At 33.1% G+C, this 19,193-nt stretch overlaps 1 protein-coding gene across 2 annotated transcripts; it reads left to right on the forward strand.

The window, feature by feature from the left end:
* Positions 1–1,927: 1,927 nt before the first annotated feature.
* On the forward strand, positions 1,928–14,331 carry LOC112007525 (protein LNK1). 2 transcript variants are annotated; one of them, XM_065773656.1, is made up of 7 exons: positions 1,928–2,175; positions 2,599–2,650; positions 3,684–3,801; positions 10,899–11,479; positions 11,606–11,957; positions 12,653–13,297; positions 14,134–14,331. In XM_065773656.1, exons 3-7 carry the CDS (start codon positions 3,778–3,780, stop codon positions 14,314–14,316), a joined length of 1,785 nt encoding a protein of 594 aa, XP_065629728.1. In that variant the 5' UTR covers positions 1,928–2,175; positions 2,599–2,650; positions 3,684–3,777; the 3' UTR covers positions 14,317–14,331. The 2 variants fall into 2 exon arrangements, with proteins under 2 accessions (XP_065629728.1, XP_065629729.1); XM_065773657.1 differs by lacking the exon at positions 2,599–2,650.
* The last annotated feature ends 4,862 nt before the right edge of the window (positions 14,332–19,193 follow it).

Genomic DNA, 19,193 nt, shown 5'->3' on the forward strand with positions numbered 1-19,193 from the left:
AAAAGTTGTAAATACTACATCATTTTGGCATCTAATTGTGTGATTTGGACGGATAGTAACAAAACGACTACATTGATCACAAGTAGAACTTATATTACTGAAATAAATATTTAAATTAAATATTTTAAAAAATTAGATGGTGTAATTTATAATTTAGTAAAAAAGAAATTTATCGCTAGGTCCATCCGATAATTGGGCCTAAGATCTAGGTCCATCCGAGCCAATGAATAAAAAATCATTTTTTGTCATCATTTGTTTGTTTGTTTTTTTTTTTTTTTAATGATAGGAAATGTTTTGTCATATTCATTCACTGGTCAGTGTAAAAAGACAAACGTCAAAAAAGAAAACGTCAAGATCTTAAATCCACGAGTTGGGCTTATATTATGAAGTCAATTAGGTGGGCCATACAGCCCAAGACATTTGAACACACGGACGGACAAGACTGTAGCAGAATAAAAAATGAATAAATGATTCAGAGGTCGGCAACTCTAAAGTCTAAACGAATAGTCGATTGCCAAACTGCCAAACAACCCCTCTCCTCTCATGATTATTATTAATAAAAAAAAAATCTAAAATTTAATTTCACAATTTACTAATTTGTGCCATATTTTTCTACCCATTAGCAACTTACATGTGACCCACTACCACTTTTTGTTCATCCTCACAGCCGTAAACAAATTGTGAATTTAAAGTAAGACTTGGATTTAGTACTCTATGCACTGCACCGTTAAAGATATATTAATCTAATCAAACGCGCTTTATACGTGTGACAAGACTTTTTTTTTTTTTGAGTTTAATTTAATTTTTTAATTTGAATTTATCTATTATTAGTAAAGTTGTATAGGAAGAAATTTTTAAGAAACTAAAATTTAAGATTTGAAATGAAGTAAACTGCTAAGTTTAGTATGTGCTAGTTTTTATGAAAAAAGTTTCTCTGATATATATATATATATATATATATTATTTTTTTTTTTAATTTGTTGAATTACAATTTTAATCCCTTTTTTTTTAGGATAAAGATTATCTAATTAGGTTAAGGGTATTTTTGACATTTTTTGAAACCATAATTAAAATCCTCTTAATATATAAAGAAGAGATACAGTAACATGTACTTGACACATGCCCATTTCCAAATTTTGACAGGTCTAGTACATAAGAGCACCAGATCAAAACGGTTTCATGAGATTAGGTATAAGAATAATAGTGTCCTTGTATTATCTATACTATTATTTATAAGGTTTCTTCTGTTTGAATTTCTCATTTTTTTGTTCAAAAATGTTTGTACACATCTATATTTAAGTAGAGATAAAACTAAATGATAATATGATAAAAATACAACTTTAACTCCCACTAAAACATTACCTAAAAATAAAGTCACTTTCTTATTGATTTTTAAATTACTTTATCTATTTATAAATTAAATTCTCAAAATAAAAATTATATATATAAAATAAAACACAAAATTTTGTTTTGTACAAAATAAGACCACTAAAATAAAATTAATAAAAATCTCTTCGCACGAACCAGGCTAGTTCTATTTCTCTTATTATTTTACTATTTTTTTTTTGGTTTTAGTCGGAATAAAATATAAAAGAATTGCGAATAAATCCACACCACGTCTTCGTGCTGATCCACGCGCGCACTCAAACCACGACACGACCCACTCCCACCACCACCACTAGATTCTCTCCTCTCTCTCTCTCTCTCTCCCCCCACCCCAAACATTTGGTCCGCAAGGACACGTGTCAAGTTTCCAGAACCTACTTAATTACGTGGACCAATAAAAACATCGAAACTGATCGGATCTCATCGCCCACCTCTCGTCCACGAATTCTGATATCCACCCCCTCGATCTCCTCGCCACGTGTCCTCCCCTGCGTCACCCTTTTTATTCACCCAAAATAAATTATTAAAATATTCTCTCCATAATTTTTTTTTAAAAAAAATTTAAAAAAGAAGAAGAAAATTTTCTCTCTCTCTGTGAGCTTGTTGTTGTTGTTGTGAGAGAAGAAGAAGAGAACTCTACTCTATTGAAGCTACGAGAAAGTTACTTACCTCATCGAAAATCGGAGAGCCAAAATTTTGATTTTTCTCTCTTATCTCTTTCAATTCTCAGACTCTGAATTTTCGGTTTTTCCGGGAAACAACAGTCTTTTGGTATTTTTCACTTCACAGGTGAGTTTTGTTGCTCTGAGCTAGATCCATATTTGTACTGCAAATTTTCTGCTTAACTTTTTTTTTTTTTTTTTTTTTTCATGTTTGAATTGTTTGATTTATGATGTATATACTTCGATTGGTTGCTGAGAAAATACTGGAAATGAAAGGGATGCTAATTTTTTTTTTTTTTTGTTGATTTAGTTTCTTTATAATGAACCAAAAAAAAAGGTCAAAATGAGTCTAATAGTATCTTCTGATTTTTTTTTTTTCAATTTATGATTTTTACAATACTGATGTATAAATGCTCTGATTGGTTGCTGAGAAAATTTTTGTAAATGAAAAGGATGCTAATTTTCTTATTTATTTAATCTCTTTATATTGAACAAAAAAAAAAAGGTTTAATTTAAATTTGATTTTCTTTCTTTCTTTCTTTGATCTCAGAGACTTTGAATTTTAGTTTCGCTGGAAAGAAGTTTTGGTTTTCACTTTTCAGGTGAGTTTTGCTGTGAGATAGATCCATTCTGTTCTAGCAAATTTTTGCTTCTGATTAATTTTTATTTTTTATTTTTACAATTTTGTGCATGTTTGGTTACTGATGTATACTTTGATTGGTTGTAATACTGGAAATGAAAAGGATGCTATTTTTTTTTTTTTTTTTTTTTATATTGAACCAAAAAATAGGTTAGAACGAGTCTAATAGAATCTTCTGTTTAATTTTATTTTTACAATTTTGTGCATGTTTGAATTGTTTGTTTACTGATGTATGCTTTGATTGGCTGCTGAGAAAATATTGGAAATGAAAAGGATGCAAATTTTTTTTATAGTGAACAAAAAAAAGTCAAAACGAGTCTAATGGTATTACTGTTTCTGTTTCATTAATTTGTGCCTTTTCCTATTATTATCGTTATAAAATCAAATTAGGACAGAAACTGTAAAGCTTTGTTTGGTTGGATTTTTTACCTGCAGTAAGTGTTGGAAAATTCACTTAATTGAACTTCATACAGTTATTATTAGTTTGGTAGCCAAGAATATTTTCTCACTCTTTTTTTTTTTTTTAAATATTATTATTACTTTAATTTTCAGTAATCTTAGGGTTTTGCATATTCTTCTTCTTTCCTGTTCTCAGAATGAAAAGAATCTGAAATTATTTATCTATTGGGTTTTGGTTGGAGATAAATTTCTACTTAAATTTGATAAAAACAATTATAATGCTTAATTTGACCTTTGTTTTTCCTTCTCAAAACAAAATAGGACTCATAGTGCCCTATTTCTCAGAATCCAAACAGGTATTCACTGTCTGAGTATCGGTTTGTGTTTCAGGGTTTTTTTTTTTTGTAATCATGTAAGATTGCACCAAAAAAATTCTATGCTTATTAACAATCACGTTGCTCCTAATTAGCTAAATTGAGTTTAATTGTTTTTGATTGAATTGCACTGCCTTTTCTTTTATAATCAAGCTACTTTAGTTTTATCGGTTTTGCAATGTGATCACCACTTATGTTTCCTTGGTTTTTTATTTGATGCAGGAAGCAAAATTTGGCAATAGAAATTTCACTATAAATATGACATCATTTCAATCAACTACATGTGTCTGGGGTGGTGGATAGAGGATCTAAAGGAATGTCTGACTTGTACATGTGTGAGGTAGTATATGTTTTATCCATTCAGATTAGTTCCATAATCTGCAGATTTCTTTACTATAATTCCCATAGATTGTAAAACTTGGCTTGAAAGATTTTAATTACATGTTTGGCTTCCTGATTTTGGGTGGTCATAATAACCTTTTATATTGATGGTTAGGAAGATTACCTATAAATAAAAAGAGACTTGAGAAGTTTTAAAAGAGCCTTGAGATTTTTCAACAAAAATATAACCTTTATGGATTTTCACATGCTTTCTTGAATGAGAAAAATGAGAAATATATATCATGATAAGCCCTTCTGATCTATATATAGGTACCTTAGTGCACTCTAAAACCAATGAATTAGCATTTGGCACTTTACATGTGGTGGAAGGTTATTTGAAAATGTTTCCTCATGTTAGTGGTTGTGTGGCTTCTCCTTTTACTGATTATCCAAGAGGTTATCAATCTGGTTTTCCTTGTTATTTACCTCTAAAATTCTACTATGAATTAAACATAATGGCACATTAGGTGGAAGGCTATTCCATTTACATATGTCTCATCTTGTTTGTTATACGGTCTTCTATAATTTTTTATTCTATAAGAAAAAAAAAATCCTTTGAAGGCATAGTTCTGTCACCTAAGGTTCTGAAGGAATAGGTCAACTTTCTCTTAAAGAGTAAAAGCTGTTGATGTGGTATTTTCATTCTTATTAATTTTTGGTGCTTGTGAAGAGTGCTAGAAAAATGATTTCGGTAATGTGTAATTAGATTCTTTGGGGTACTTGAGAACTAGTGTTATAGAGGAATGATCTACCGAATATCCTTTTATTTGTGCTCAGCTATTTTGCTCGGAAGAATTAAGAACCGCTCTGCAGCCCATGCTGTGGGCTTTCTCATCCTCTAATACAACATCTATTATTTCATTTTAAACTTATAGTTACTTTTATGTTACTTATACGGGTTATGATAAATTCTCTGTATTCTAATTAACTGGGATCTTCTAGGCCTTCTCTCTCTCAAATTTTTTTTTTTCTTTCTTTCCCGCTTGCATTACCAATTGTGTTACCTTCAAGCACCATTTACAATTTTTGTATGTTATTTATTTATTTCTTGGGTAATCTTAGTTCTTGTGGTGATTGGTTAACATCTTCCATCTTATGCTGTTATGCATCAATTAGTGTAAATTGTTTTATTCTTTGATATCTTCTAGATGTTATGGCTTTACTTTGATTCTCCTTATAGATCCCCTACTGTTGTTTTAAGGGTCTTCAGTCATGTATGATTAACATTTGCTAACCTTGGTTAAAAACTACCTGATTAAAAAATTCCTTAGTATATAAATTAGTATTTATTTTAGTTTTATGGTGAAATCTTTTTGGCTCCATTGCATAGATTTTTTCCTATTCAAGCAGTAATTCTATTACTGATTTGATATCACATTCTCAATTGTTATCTTCAATTGTACTTTTGATCCACCCTTCTACCACAATCAGGCTTTTGCACATTCAAAGTTCAAAAGAGTGGAGTACAAAGAAATGGGTGCATTAGCTACTAATAATTCTCCAGAATTACTACCCTAGGAAAAATTTGGTTGGTTGTTGGTGGATGTAGCTGAAGTTACCATCAATATGAGGCTACATTAGTTGTGAGTGGTACTTTTGAACCCTTTAAATTTGATTATGCTGATAATTTCTTTGTAATTCCTACTGAACTCCATTTATACACTAATTTATACTAGTTTCAACAAAAGTTGCTTTTCCTTCAACTGGACATTAAAAACACATTCTTTTCAGAAGAAACTTTAGCAGCTTCTTGGTTTGTCTATTTTTCCAACCTGCTTTTCCCTTTCTCCTATTCCTTTTCTTTTATTCTTTAATTTTGAGTTTTCCTTCCCTCTTATTCTTCTTCTTCTTCTCTTCTTTCTCTCTCTCTCTCTCTCTCTCTCTTTTCTTTTCTGCTGCCCGGGGGGGGGGGGGGGGGGTTGGAGGGTGCTTAAGGTCTTGGATTGAAGAAAACAAAATCTATTGTGAGTGTGTTTTCAAAACTTAAGTGATGTTATGTATAAGTTTCATAAAATTCAAGCACACCGCAGATAATCATGTTTTCAGGGAATATATGCAGATATTAGCGTACCATAGTAGTACGTTTCACACATGCACCATTTTAGGTGCATTCTGGTTCTGAGCTAGTAGACTCTAGATATAGTGTCACTTCTTTCTGTTCGATTTATAGGAATAATTTGTGAGGTTCTAGCAAGTCAAGAGGCAAGGCCAAAAGGAACTGGCTAGAATCTTAATTTAAAGCTGTGTACTGGCATAGTGAATTTCACCAAGTAGCATGCAGAAGCTCAGGATATCTGTTGTTTATGCCAGGAAGAAATCCCATCCACTAAAAGAATAATTATTGATTAGCGGGTTTCTAATCTTGATGCTGATTGGGCAGCTTTTCAATTTGAATTGAGATTCACAAGGTTTTCCATCTTTTTTGTTAAAAAAAATTTGTGATTAATTTTTCTTGTTCTTTGGGTTTTAATCTTGTATACATCCTTTACACTCGTTTTCTAATGATATTCATTATTATATATTCCCCTCCCCCACCCCCCACCCCCTCCCCCCCTCCCTCCCAAAAAAAAAAGAAGAAGAAGAAGAAGAAGAAAGTTTTGTAGCGTCTTGTGGTTATATCAAGTGTTGTATCCAAAATGTAGGTGTGGTAGACATATTGCCTAAATTGATGTCTAGAACTATCGTGTAGGAAAGGATTTTATGAATGTCTGCTTATTATACTTGTCGTCTTTAAAGAGTTCACAAGGAGTGTAACTTGACATTGGGTGGTTAACTAATCCTGTCACCAAAGACATCTATGTAATTGTGGGCAAGGATGTTACGCCCATTGTAAATTGATGTTGATATCAACTAGGTTTTATTTGACAAAGGTTTTTCTGGAAAGCCTATACCTTCTAATGAGACAATAAATGACTTATCAATTGTATGAAATGCTTCATACACAATGGAATTAAATTTCCTTGAGTTTTCTAATTTCTTCTTTTTTGATGGCAATTATCTTATGTCATTTGCATTACTTTTTTTCTTTTTTCATGTGGTGATTTTTAGCATAGCCATTTGTGTATTCTAATATCTTGTAATCTTTGGTTGTTATACACTTATACTCCTTGAATTGGAACCATTAGAAAGAAATTTTCTTGACTATGAAATAAGGGCACTTCTAAAAAACAAAAGTCGTACCTAGTGCACAAAACTTTAACTTTTGCAGGGTTTAGCTTCTCCAAAAAAAAAATGGGGGTACGATTTCCCACCAATCACCTCTCTCAAATAAGGGAACTTATCAAGTAATATATTTTAGATGCTTTAATTAGTAGGACTAGTAGTTCCCCGTATTTTATCATTTTCTACAATCTATGTGGTCATTTGGGCATGTATATGTGTAGTGAAGTAAATTTATTAGGAAAATGTTTGAAACAATTTTACTTTAAGATGCTTTGAGAGGTGACTTAAACCGCGAATAGTTGATAACTTGTGGAACAAAATGTTGTGCCTTCCACTTGTCAGCTACAGTTTCATGGGTTCTTGAGTTGATCTTTTGAGGACATGATTGTTATGTCAAGAGAGGGGGACACATTGACCACATCTATGCAAAACCCCAAAAAGACTAATCAAAATGCCTTTTGTACGGAATATAGCTCAAAGCGATTTAGTACATACCGGATGTGGGATTAAAGCATGCTTGCTTAATGTCTTCACAATAAAATCTTGAAGTCCTTTGCTATAATGAAGTACCAAAATCTCTTCCACCCAAATTCCTAGCATCTTTGTTAGGGGAATAAATATTGGGCTACAGTGCCTGTAAGCCATTTGCTGGTATTGGACTGGTTATGATACTAATTTCCAGGACAAGGGACAGGCCAGCTTCATTTACATGATAGCCCAAAAGGATTAATAATAATTAGAGCTCATCATACTTGCTTATGTAGCCAAGATCAACCTGGTGTATGCCCACTTCGGACCCAACAGGCTTCCATGCACCCTCACAATACATAATCTTTGGCTTCCTTCTTTGTGACGGTGTGTTTTTACATCTTTATTTGTCTGATTCCTTTGATTAGATTGTTAGTGATTTAATCTTACATTGGTGAATGTATATGTTGCATTTAATTGGTTTTGTGCTTTGCTGTGTTCATTCTCATGAACACATTGTATGTTTCTTTTTTCATTTTCATCAATAATAATTCTTATATAACCTATCAAAAAAAGAAAAAAGAAAAAAAAGTATATGTTGCATTTAATTGTTATTTTGTTTCCTTGTTGGATAATCTTTGTATATCCTTTGAGGAAATTTCTTTTGTACTCAACAAGTTCTCAACCTATGTTAATCATGAGTTTGTGAAAAGATGGATTTATATATGCTTGCATCTCATACCTGTTTTACACAGCCTGTATAGTTTGTAGTGCACTATTCTCACTATCAGCATATGGACTCTGCATCATTAAAAAATAATACTCACACTTTTATCTTAACTTATTCTATAGCAGTTGCTTTAAATTAACGATTGTATCATGAAAATCTACTTGTGCAAGTGTTTTTTTGCTCCCCCCCTTGTATTCATCAGGTTATGAGCACTAACTTCTATCATTCTGATTTGTGTGCTTGTATTGGAATACGGCTTAGTGTCCCTTCTTTATTGAAGGTCTTGACTCATATGTTGTTAAGACTTAAGATTGTTCTAGAACTAGTCTCACTATCTCTTTGACCTAGTTTTATTTATTTTTATTATTATAAAGATTTGGTTTGATTAAGATTGTTACTTGTTATATATTAATAAATTTGAGATTAGTATATGTGCTCATACTAAAAATAAATATTAATTAATTAATTTCCATATCTCTGCTGTGTTGTGTCCTAGTTTTTCATGAAATACCATGTCGGGGTGTTCTGTGTTGTGTCTTATTAACTGCATGCCTTCCATAGTTTTTGGTGGTCAAATTCCTCATGTTGTCTTATTTCCTTATACACCAATGTTCCATTTGTCTTAAAATTTTTGGGTATGTTTGTTATGTTCATACTTTAGTTCCAAGGGGTGATAAGTTTGATCCCATGTCTATTAAGAATGTTTTTCCTAGGGTAATTGCATGCTCAGAAAGGATAGAAATGTTATTTTCAAATCTTCGACATCATTTCATTAGTACTGATCTCACATTCTTTGAATCTATTTCCTATTCTTTAATTATTCCAAAAGCTTAAGCTATTGGGATTTGATAAATTAATCATTTAACTACATACTTCTAATAAACCTCATGAAAGGGGGTATGGTCAAATCAATGTGTAATGTGCAAACTTGCAGAGATTTGTCACTTGATTTTGGAGTAAGGTTTGTCAATGTTGGCATCTTAGACCTATTTCTTTTGGAAATAGGGTTCAAAATGTACCTCCATTTTGTTTGATGTGTCAGATTAGAAACAAAGTGGGTGATGCCTCAATCAATGCGAGAAGTTCTTCAATGTTGGCATCTTAGACCTATTTCTTTTAGAAATAGGGTTCAAAATGTAGCTCCATTATGTTTGATGTGTCAGATTAGAAACAGGATGGCCTTTGAAGAGTTAGAGTAAAATATTAAGAGGTTGAAATCCCAATTTGTGGGGTCTCTCTTCTTTTGGATGTCCTTGGATGGAAGTTGACTGTGGAATATGTATGATTTTATTGACTCTTTGTACTCTTAGGGCATGTTTGGTATACATGGTTGATTATTACCTGAGAATAGAAATGAATATTTCTAGGAATACAAGAAGTTGGAATGGAATAACTATTCCTATTCATCCATTTGAATATTCCTATTGTGTAATAGAATCCTTATTTTGTATTCCATAGTCTAGTACAATATGATAAGATAGTATAATGTAATCACATCCCCGACAAATTTCAAAAGAATATTCTAAGTAATAGAAAAAAAAAAAAGGCATTTTGAGGATTATGAGTGTTAGAAAATAATGGTTAAGCAATTATATTCTCAATTTCTATAAGTTTAAGCTTTTGCAACTAGTTACTAGTGGTTGTTTATCATGGTTTTAGAGCAAGTCGTATTAGATTAAACTTTATTCCCACTCTACCTCTCATTTAAAAATTTCACATGTTGGGTTCTGCTTATTGAGGGCGAGTTTGAATCTACATGCAAGGGGGAGTGTTAGAAAATAATGGTTAAGTGATCATATTTACCATTTCCTATGCTTTCAAGACTAGTTGTAGTCTATCAATTAGCATGTTCTATTTATTATTTTGAATAATTTTATGATTATTATACAGTCCTTATGTTCTAATAAGTTTCCTATTCCCTTGTGCTTTTGCCTATTTTCTCTGTATTACAATGTTTTTGAAATCTTACCATTTTCTACCTGTTAGAATAATAGTAAAAGATTAAATTTGTCATGTCCTATTTGTTTAAGCTTTTGGAGAAGTTGTGGTTTATCATGATATTAGAATAGGTGGTCTTGTGTTCAAATCTTGTCGTCACTTTACCCCTTATATAATATTTTAACATTTCATGTTTTGGGGCCCACTTATTGAGAGGGAGTTTGAGCCCACACTTGTTGGGAAATGTTAGAATAAAGGTTAAGTGATTTAATTCACTCTTTCCTATTAGCTTAAGCTTTTAACATAAGTTGTTGTTCACCTCCATATACCAAAATAATTCATTGGAATGAAATATAGTATCTCCATCATGGACTAATACATGAAAAACATCTTTAACTTCCATCTTCTTCCTGTATTTGTCTGAATCAAATTTATTTTTGCAAAGTTAAGTTGCCTGGAATTGATGTGCCAGATAAAACCAATTTCAAGTTAAGCTTTAAGAAAAAGATGATTCATTTAGATTGGCCCTGGGCTTATTATGAGCTCCTCTGTAATCAAACACACACACACACGTATATATCTTTTTCTTCATCTTTTTTATTGGTTATCCACTGTTCAGATGATTTTTTTTTTTTTTTTTTTCTTTTTTGTGTGTGTGTGTGTGTGTGGTTTTATTCTGATGAATATTTCTTTGACTTTTTCATAGTTCCTGAATTGTATCTAGGATGATGACTAAAGTTTCTGTTGTGATGTTACAGCTTGAAGACAATGTATGGGATGACTTTGATGAGAGTGGTGATCATATAGTGCCTCGTCCTGGTGACAAATGTAGGGACCAATTTGCAGTACAGGGTGATAGCCATAAGAAACCACGGCGTGAAGTAATTGGTGTTACAATTAATGCTGCTAATGCAATTAAACATAGTATTTGGGAAAAGGAGGAAACGAACTTACCAATTCTGACCAAGGAATACGCAATGCTGGAAAAAGATTCATGGTCTCAACCACCTGATGGCATGTTTTCTTCTTCATGTGATAATGACTCACTTAAGGAAGTGACAAGTAATCAATCTGATGATATGAGGATGTCTAGAGATTGTTTCAAAAGTGAAAATATAGATTCAGGTGGCAGTGAGTCGTGTGCCGATGATCCTATCTTAAGTGACAAGTGTGCAGCAGTTGATGATAATCTGTACCATTATTCACTCAGTAACATATCCCAAACAGATGATGATCTCAGCTTTCTGGACAATGATCGTGAAGACAAAGAAAGTAGTGATCTCTTATACTATTGGTGGCCAAATATAGAAAATTTTGAGGATGTTGACAAGATGTTTAGGTAGTCTTCAAAATCCTTCTTTATATAGTTTATATTTTCTATTGCTTTCCTTTTTGTGTGACATTAATACTGGATCTCTTTGAAGTTAATGATTTAGTATTGATATCTGTTCTTTTGATCTTGCAGAAATAGTGATTCAACTTTTGGATTAGGGTCTCTTGGTAATGAAGAGGAGTTGTGCTGGTTCTCATCTTCACATGCTACTGAAGAATCTGAAGATGCATTGAAGTCTGACAAGAAGTTTCCAGGTCATGATGCAAGTGCAATGAGAAGTATACCAGAACATCATGAAGTTTCCAGGCCAAATAATGCAGTTATTCCAATCAATGATTCCAGCAAGAGGTGTGTTTCCATGGGTGAGCAAATGAATTCTGAGACCTCAGATATTGATGACCCCGCCGCTCTTAGTCAGTTATTATTTGTTATGGGGTCAGATACAAAAAGTGAGAGTAAGAATGGCTTAACGCCCAAAGACCAGGTATGCTTCTGTGAATTCAAATTGATGCTTATTTTTATCCAAAAAAAAAAGGATTGTTTATTCCTAAAATATACTCTATATCTTGGGAAAAAAAATTGTGAGATTCCAATATGTATATTGCAGTCACTTGACTTCAGTGATGGTATTAAATTCAACATTAAATGTCATCCAAAAAGAAAAATGAAGTTCAATATGAAACCTATCACCTTGTTTAAAGGCTAACCCCAAAAAAGAAAGGATTACAGTAACTTAACAAAGCAATTTTTTGTAATATCCAGACCAGGACCACTAAATTTTCACTTCAATTATGCTTTGAGTCTGTGGTTGGCAACAAAATATTAAAATAAAATGCATCTAGTGTATCTTACACAAAATTTGCAATTCAAATTCATTGTAACTTTTAGTGTTTAGGTTCTACTTTTCTTGAACTTGCTTCACTTGTTAGTACCTTTTCCTTCTGTTAGGTAGAACACTTGTATATTATTTTAATATTCTCCCCCCCACCCACGTCCTTTCTCTGAAGCTTACATATCTTAATTTCACATAGTTCATCTTTGAAAAGGGATTTGGTATTTTTCTTACGTAGAAACTTAAAAGTGCTTAATCTATTTGAACATCTGACAATCACATATCTGTTCTCCCTTTTTTCCATGAAGAACCTTCAAAATTTTAACAATTTTATGATTATGTGACAGATCAATTTTCACCGAAGGCAGTCAAAGAACCAGAACCAAACAGAAGGGAAAAGAAAAGATCATCATCTGGAAAATGGTGTTTCTTTGCAATCGCATGAAGTTTTTTCTTCCCTTGGAATTCATCAACATAAACAGGACATAGGACCTGATACCTTGAGTTATATGCAGACGCATGTACCCTATATGCACTTAGACTATAGTCATCCTTCAGATATTTGCCAAACAACATCAGGTAACAGATCTGATAACAATGGCCCCCCATCCCCTTCTCCTAAGGAGTCTTCCTATTCATCAAATCCAGTCCAGTCCATGGAGAGTTCTCATGGTCCTTCACTTGAGGTTCCTGTGAAAAATGAAAAGAGAGAAAAACTACATTGCTGCCAGGATTTACAAGCTCCAAGTACTAGGAAGTCTAAACATGTAAATATGACTACTCCAATGGCATTTGGTCTACCTTCAGCTCAGAAGCAAGCACAGCTCTCTGAAAATGAGGGTGAAGCCCATAGTGAATTTGGAGTTACCAAAGGAATTCGAACAGAATTTGATTCTTCAAATGCACAGGAGAGCTCTTGCATGAGCTCTGTGTTGGATGAGATCTCCCTAGAAGCAACTAGTTTTCGCCAGCTTCAACAAGTCACGGAACAGGTAAATGATATACTAAAGTTTTGAGTATGTTGTTACTTTTAAATTTATCATGGTAGCATGAGAATCTATGAACACTTGAGTGCTGATATGTGAAATGATATATTACCTTATAATGATATAGTATTTGTCCATTGTACTTAAGAGCTGAATTACACCATTAACTTCTGATACTTGAAAAGGTAGAAAGTGCTAAATGCATAGCTCTACTTTTCTTAAATATTTCAATTTTCTCAACAAGTGGCAACAGAAATGTGGGAGGGTAAGTAATTTGGGGTGGTTTGAGGATTGGGATCGGCATTCTTAATTCAGACCTCAGGCTAATAGGAGCTGTCATGTCCTTCTGTCTTAAAGCTCAAAATGGCTTTTCATTTGCCCCTCCAGTCCATGATAAAAAATAAATAAAAAATCCCAAACCAACAGCCCATCTTGCATGATCAATCACATACTCAATGTCTATTGGTATTTTCCCCCAATTTATGTTTTCTCACAATGATGGAGTTATATAAAGATTTACGTACTCAATGTCTATTGGTATTTTCCCCCAATTTATTTTGTCACACAATAATGGAGTTATATAAAGATTTACGAGAGAACTTCAAAAGATTAAATGACTAATAATCACATATATTTATAGAACACAAACCCCATGTCTCATTATTTTTTTGTTGTACAAAAGTTATCATGTTAATTTTTCTTTCTTTTGCACTATTTTTTCATCATATGCTAAAGCATTGCACATATATTAATAGTGTGCTAAATTATTATTATTATTTTTTCCCTTTCTGATAATTTTCAAATTGACTGTGAGCTGAAATCCTGAAACTACTTGAATTCAGTTGGATATCAGGACAAAACTGTGCATAAGGGATAGTCTATACCGGTTGGCTAGAAGTGCTGAACAAAGGCATAATTGTGCAATGATTGGAGGCAATGGAGATGACAATGATGGAAGTCGGGCATTAATGGTTCAAGAGACAAACAAGTATGCAATAACTGCTTACTCTCAGTTTCCATTTTAAATGCTTGCTAAGATCTAATACTATTGTTTGAGTTTTTCCATTGCTTCTTGGTCATGTGTTTTTACAACCACAAAGTTGTTTTATTACCCATACGTGGGATGGGTTGAATTCAATTTGCCAACTTGTGATTTAAAAATTGTAATTTACCCACTCTAGGTTTAATTCCTTAATCATAAATTAGCCCAAATTAGTTAAAACATGCATGTTTAATCTTGTTTTTTGAAAAGTAAACTTATAAAACAAAATAGCAACCTTATTACAATCTGAATAATTAAATTCTTGAACCTAAAGTATTTACAGTATGTACTTGTTAGTACCCTAGTCGCGTATGGATAATAAAACCAAAATGTACTCTTTGAATCACAAAGTTTGGCAACCCCAACGAGGTCATTGTTGTTGTTGTTTATATTTTTATTTTTAAAATCATCTCATATGTCTTATCCCTCTCCAAAATTAATGGATGGAAAGCCCTAGAGCTTATTACCTATGCAATAGAAATGACAATGGTCAAGCATATCTAGACCCTAAAACCAGTTTTACATTGGAGACAGATTGATTCCTTCATATATATTAGAAAAGAAAATCTAAACAAGCTATATGAGCCTGCGCTATTGGAACCATGATTTAGGATAATAGTGTCATGCGGAGAACCCAAAAGAACTAGCAGGTTCACCTACTATTATTTTATAATTACAGTTCAAGGTACAAAGCTCCAGCACACTAGTACATAAACAAGGATACTTGGACATGCGTTACATTAGCTCTCACACCAAGATCATTTATCCTCATATACAACCTAGACAACTTTACACAAAAGCCTGTCCAGCAGACTCATCATGACAAACAACCTACCATTCAATCACATCTCATCAACACTCATGGCTTGCATGAAACATAAATGCCTCTGTTAGTAGTTATAAAAAAGTTGGTAGCTTAACTAACTAAGTTTCCATATTCATGTTTGTAATAGGTTCATTTCTTCACAGCTTAGAAAAAAAAAATTCTAAATAAGCCATATGGGCCTACCCTATTGGGACCATGTTTTAGCTTTTAGAATAATTAGTGTGTCATGTAGAGAGCCTACAAGAACAATAAAACTCACCTATTATTACTTTACAAATACAGTGCTAGGTTCAAAGTCAAGCACACTAGTACATTAACAACGACACTGGACACACATCACCTTAACTCTCTCACCAAGATCGCTTGTCCTCACTCCTCATATATGGTGTAGAAACCCTTACACAAATGTGTGCACGGCACACTTGTCTCACCTAATTACTTACCTAATTCTCTCTTACCTTCACTCAAGACTCAAGGCTTGCATGACACATAGATGCTTCTTTTCATAGTTATAAAAGGCCAGTGTCTTAGCCAACTTTTAGTTTCCTTATTGCTCCAATGCGGTTTTATCTTCCCATGAGAGAGATATCAAGTGGTAAATGAAGATATTGCAGTAAAGGGGAGGCAGTGGAGAGACTTCTGAAAAGAGAGCTGTGTCGAAAAGGGAGTCAATGTTTTTGATGGTTCAATATCAATGGAATCTGGGTGAGGATTGGTTATAGTTCAATATTAGGAATCTTGGAATCTTATGAAAGCTTTTTCAGAGTCTAAACTAGAAGATTTTTTAATGGATTTTCATCATCAAAGAAATATAATATGCAAAAATATTATTAATCAAAATTCTCTCTATTTGCTGCCAAAGACCAAATCAAGATCATATTATGGAAATGTTAAAATCCTTTTAACTAAAAGAGGAAAGTATCTCCTAATAACTAAGAAAATTCAAATTACACTAAAAGAAGAATAAAAAAATAAGTCTCTTGACCAAACAATTAGAAATTCCATAGTCAAACAACTAAGTCTCTAAGATTAGTTAAGAGTACCCATAAATGTAGAATTTCCTAATTTTATATTTGAAATTAAGACACTAAAACTAAACTTGTTGATCTGGCAAAGTTTTTGATCCTGCCAAAACTAGTAGGATCTCTAGGGATTCATTCGTGAACCAAATGATGTGGGTGACTACTTACCAGAGGCTAAATAAATGGCATGTTTGAAATCTTAGGATTAGTTCAATTTTAACATGAGGCCTAATTCACTCAGCAAAAATCAAGGCCTAGTGCACCTAGAAAAAATGAGGCCTAGGCCTAAGGCCCCTTCTATCCCCAAAATTTAAAAAGGTGTTAAGGGGGGGTAATGGAATTGTTTTCGCAGGGGGGGGGTTTTTAAAAAAAAATACAAAAATTCCCAAAAATGTAGACTGAAAATTGAATTTTTAATAAGAAAAAAATATAGGTGTGTTTTGCATTCTTTCCTTTACCTCCAAAAAGGCCCTCAATATTTAGTCAATTTAAATCCAACCTCGTTGAAACCCTAAACAGTTTCACTAAAACAATTGTTATAAGTTTGCCTAATAATAATTGAGAATCAATTTTCCTGTCAGCTAGAGGTTTTGGTTTTGTAAATCAGTCTCCCGTACAGTAGATTACACTATTTAGTGAAGTTAAAATAACTTTTTAATAAGTTTGATTCTATTATTGTTCTACACTTTAAAATTTATTTTAGTCTTGTCCTATTATAATTTTACATTATAATTTTAAGTGGATTAGCTACTATCAATGGAAAAAAGAGATGCTAATAAATCCTAAATACAGAAACTTAATTAGTATTATTGTATCTCATAAAACAAGACATTAAATGGATTAGCCACTATCAATGGTAAAAGAGATTTTAATGAAACCTAAATACAAAAACTTAATTAGTAATATTGTATCTCAATTCTCAAAAAAACAAGACAATTGGTTTTAAAAAAAATAAACTATGATATATAGTTAAACAAAAAATATTTATACATTAAAGAAAACTCCACTGAAATTTACTTCCTTAGGCCTCAAAAGGCCTAATACAACACTTTTGTAGACTAATTTGGATACAATACAGTTCTCTATTTACATTTTGTATGTAGCTGGTGGTTCATTTTGTTTCTGTTTTCTTTCCATCTAGCAGTTGAGGGTTTGTCAGTGATTTAAAAAACTTTTTGGACATGGATGGTAGTGGTGGGCAATGGGTCTTCATATGCAAGTTGGTTTTTGTTTGTTATGTTTTGTGTACAATAGTTGGATTCTAATACTAACTTTGTTAGCAATCAAAGTCCTACTAAGTTAGGAAAACATGAGTCCATGAGCACTTTTATACATAAAACTCCTGAAGGGCTTTGGTGAGATTCCATACTGTGGGGGTCAAAAACACAAGAGCTGAAGAACACTATGGCTATTCTTGATCTACACAACTAATTTATTAAAATTATGAGTCAGAAACCCACAATGGAAGAATCAAACAGATGATTAAAGACTGAATCACGGCTTTATATGGACAGAATAAGTATTCTTGAGGGGAATACAGAGATAATGGAAGATGAACACTGCTACAAGCTCCTCACTTTCTCTCTCCTAGTTTTTCTCTAAGTTTTTCTGGATCCCCCTTCCTGTTGCTCCCCTTCTCCCTTTATGACCCCTCTCCTCCTCCAGCTGTCCTGCTCTTTAGCCAAAATTTTGGGGTGATACCTGTCCCATCAGCATGCATTTCTGCCATTTTGTGATCATGGGGGCAGACTTTGGGGGTTGTCCTCCTTGTTCAGGCCAGTCAATTAGCAATTAATGCGGCTGACATTAGGTGAGAGGAGTCTTAAATGCGGAGGTGACTGCTGCATTGGGTTTTGCGTTTTTCCTGAAGTGTTCCCATGTTAATCCAATGAAGTGAGGCCTTCTTGGTAAAATGGATGGGCATACCTCAGTACAATCGTACATCGTCGGGAACATGGGTTCCACAGGCTTCCCGGGCATGGTCCCTAGCTTGCATCTTCTGGACAATGGACTCCCTTAAATCCCCCCGGGTTTTCGGGCTAACGCCTTAGCATGGAAGGGACAGCTTAGTTTTTCTTCCTCGGGTTAGCGCCTTCAGGGTAGACTTAGGTCTATTCCCCCACACATACCTATGTCTTTCTCCTTCATCTATTTATTTGATTTTGTTTTCTAAAGATCTCAACAATTAACTAATTATATGTTATTTTTATAAAGCAGAAATCCTTTCAATCAGATTTGAACTACTGTCAGGATTAGGGTGTAATCCATGCACACATAGTGCTTATCACCAAGTTGTATACATATTCAAGTTGCTACTCACATGTATTGATGTTGGAGAACAGTTCAATTTGGATTTCATGGTTTCCCTGATTGATATTGGAAGTTGAAGTCTTAAAGGTTGTGGGTTTGTTGATGAGAAAGCTATTCTAAAAATTATTAAGTGCATTAAAATCAAAACAATGCCCAAAAAATTAAAAAGAATTCTTGCCGGGGGCTACTCATAGTGCCTATAAAAGGTGTAAACTTTATTTATTTTTAATTTTTTTTTAGTCTTGATTAATTATGCGTTTGTTGAGGTTTTCTTGCATAGATTTTATAATTGAATGGGGTTGAATGGGGTATAATTGGGTCTAGTTGTAGTTTAAATTCAAAAGTAAGTTGAAGAAGCAGAAGAAAGGAATTGGAAAACTTGGTCTAGACTCTACAATCCCCGTATATGAACTTATAGTAGAAACCTTCTACCGCTTCAGAACCTCTGAACTCTTCATTATATGAACGCTGCCTTTTTGATGCATGAATCCCAGTATGACTAACTAATTGCGCAGAATTCAGTACACGACTTCAATCACCAACTAGAAGAAGAAGAAGAATGTTGGCTGCAAAGTTCTTCACTTCATCAACAATGAAGATCAGGAAGCACTTGATTACAAAACCCTAAGGCGCAAAGACGAGTAACTTCTTTCAGAGAGAATAAGGCATTGGTCACCTTTTCAAATGTTCTCCTTTATTCTC

Source organism: Quercus suber, unplaced genomic scaffold (genome assembly GCF_002906115.3).
Source record: "Quercus suber isolate HL8 unplaced genomic scaffold, Cork oak 2.0 scaffold_78, whole genome shotgun sequence".
Classification (NCBI taxonomy): Eukaryota; Viridiplantae; Streptophyta; class Magnoliopsida; order Fagales; family Fagaceae; genus Quercus; species Quercus suber.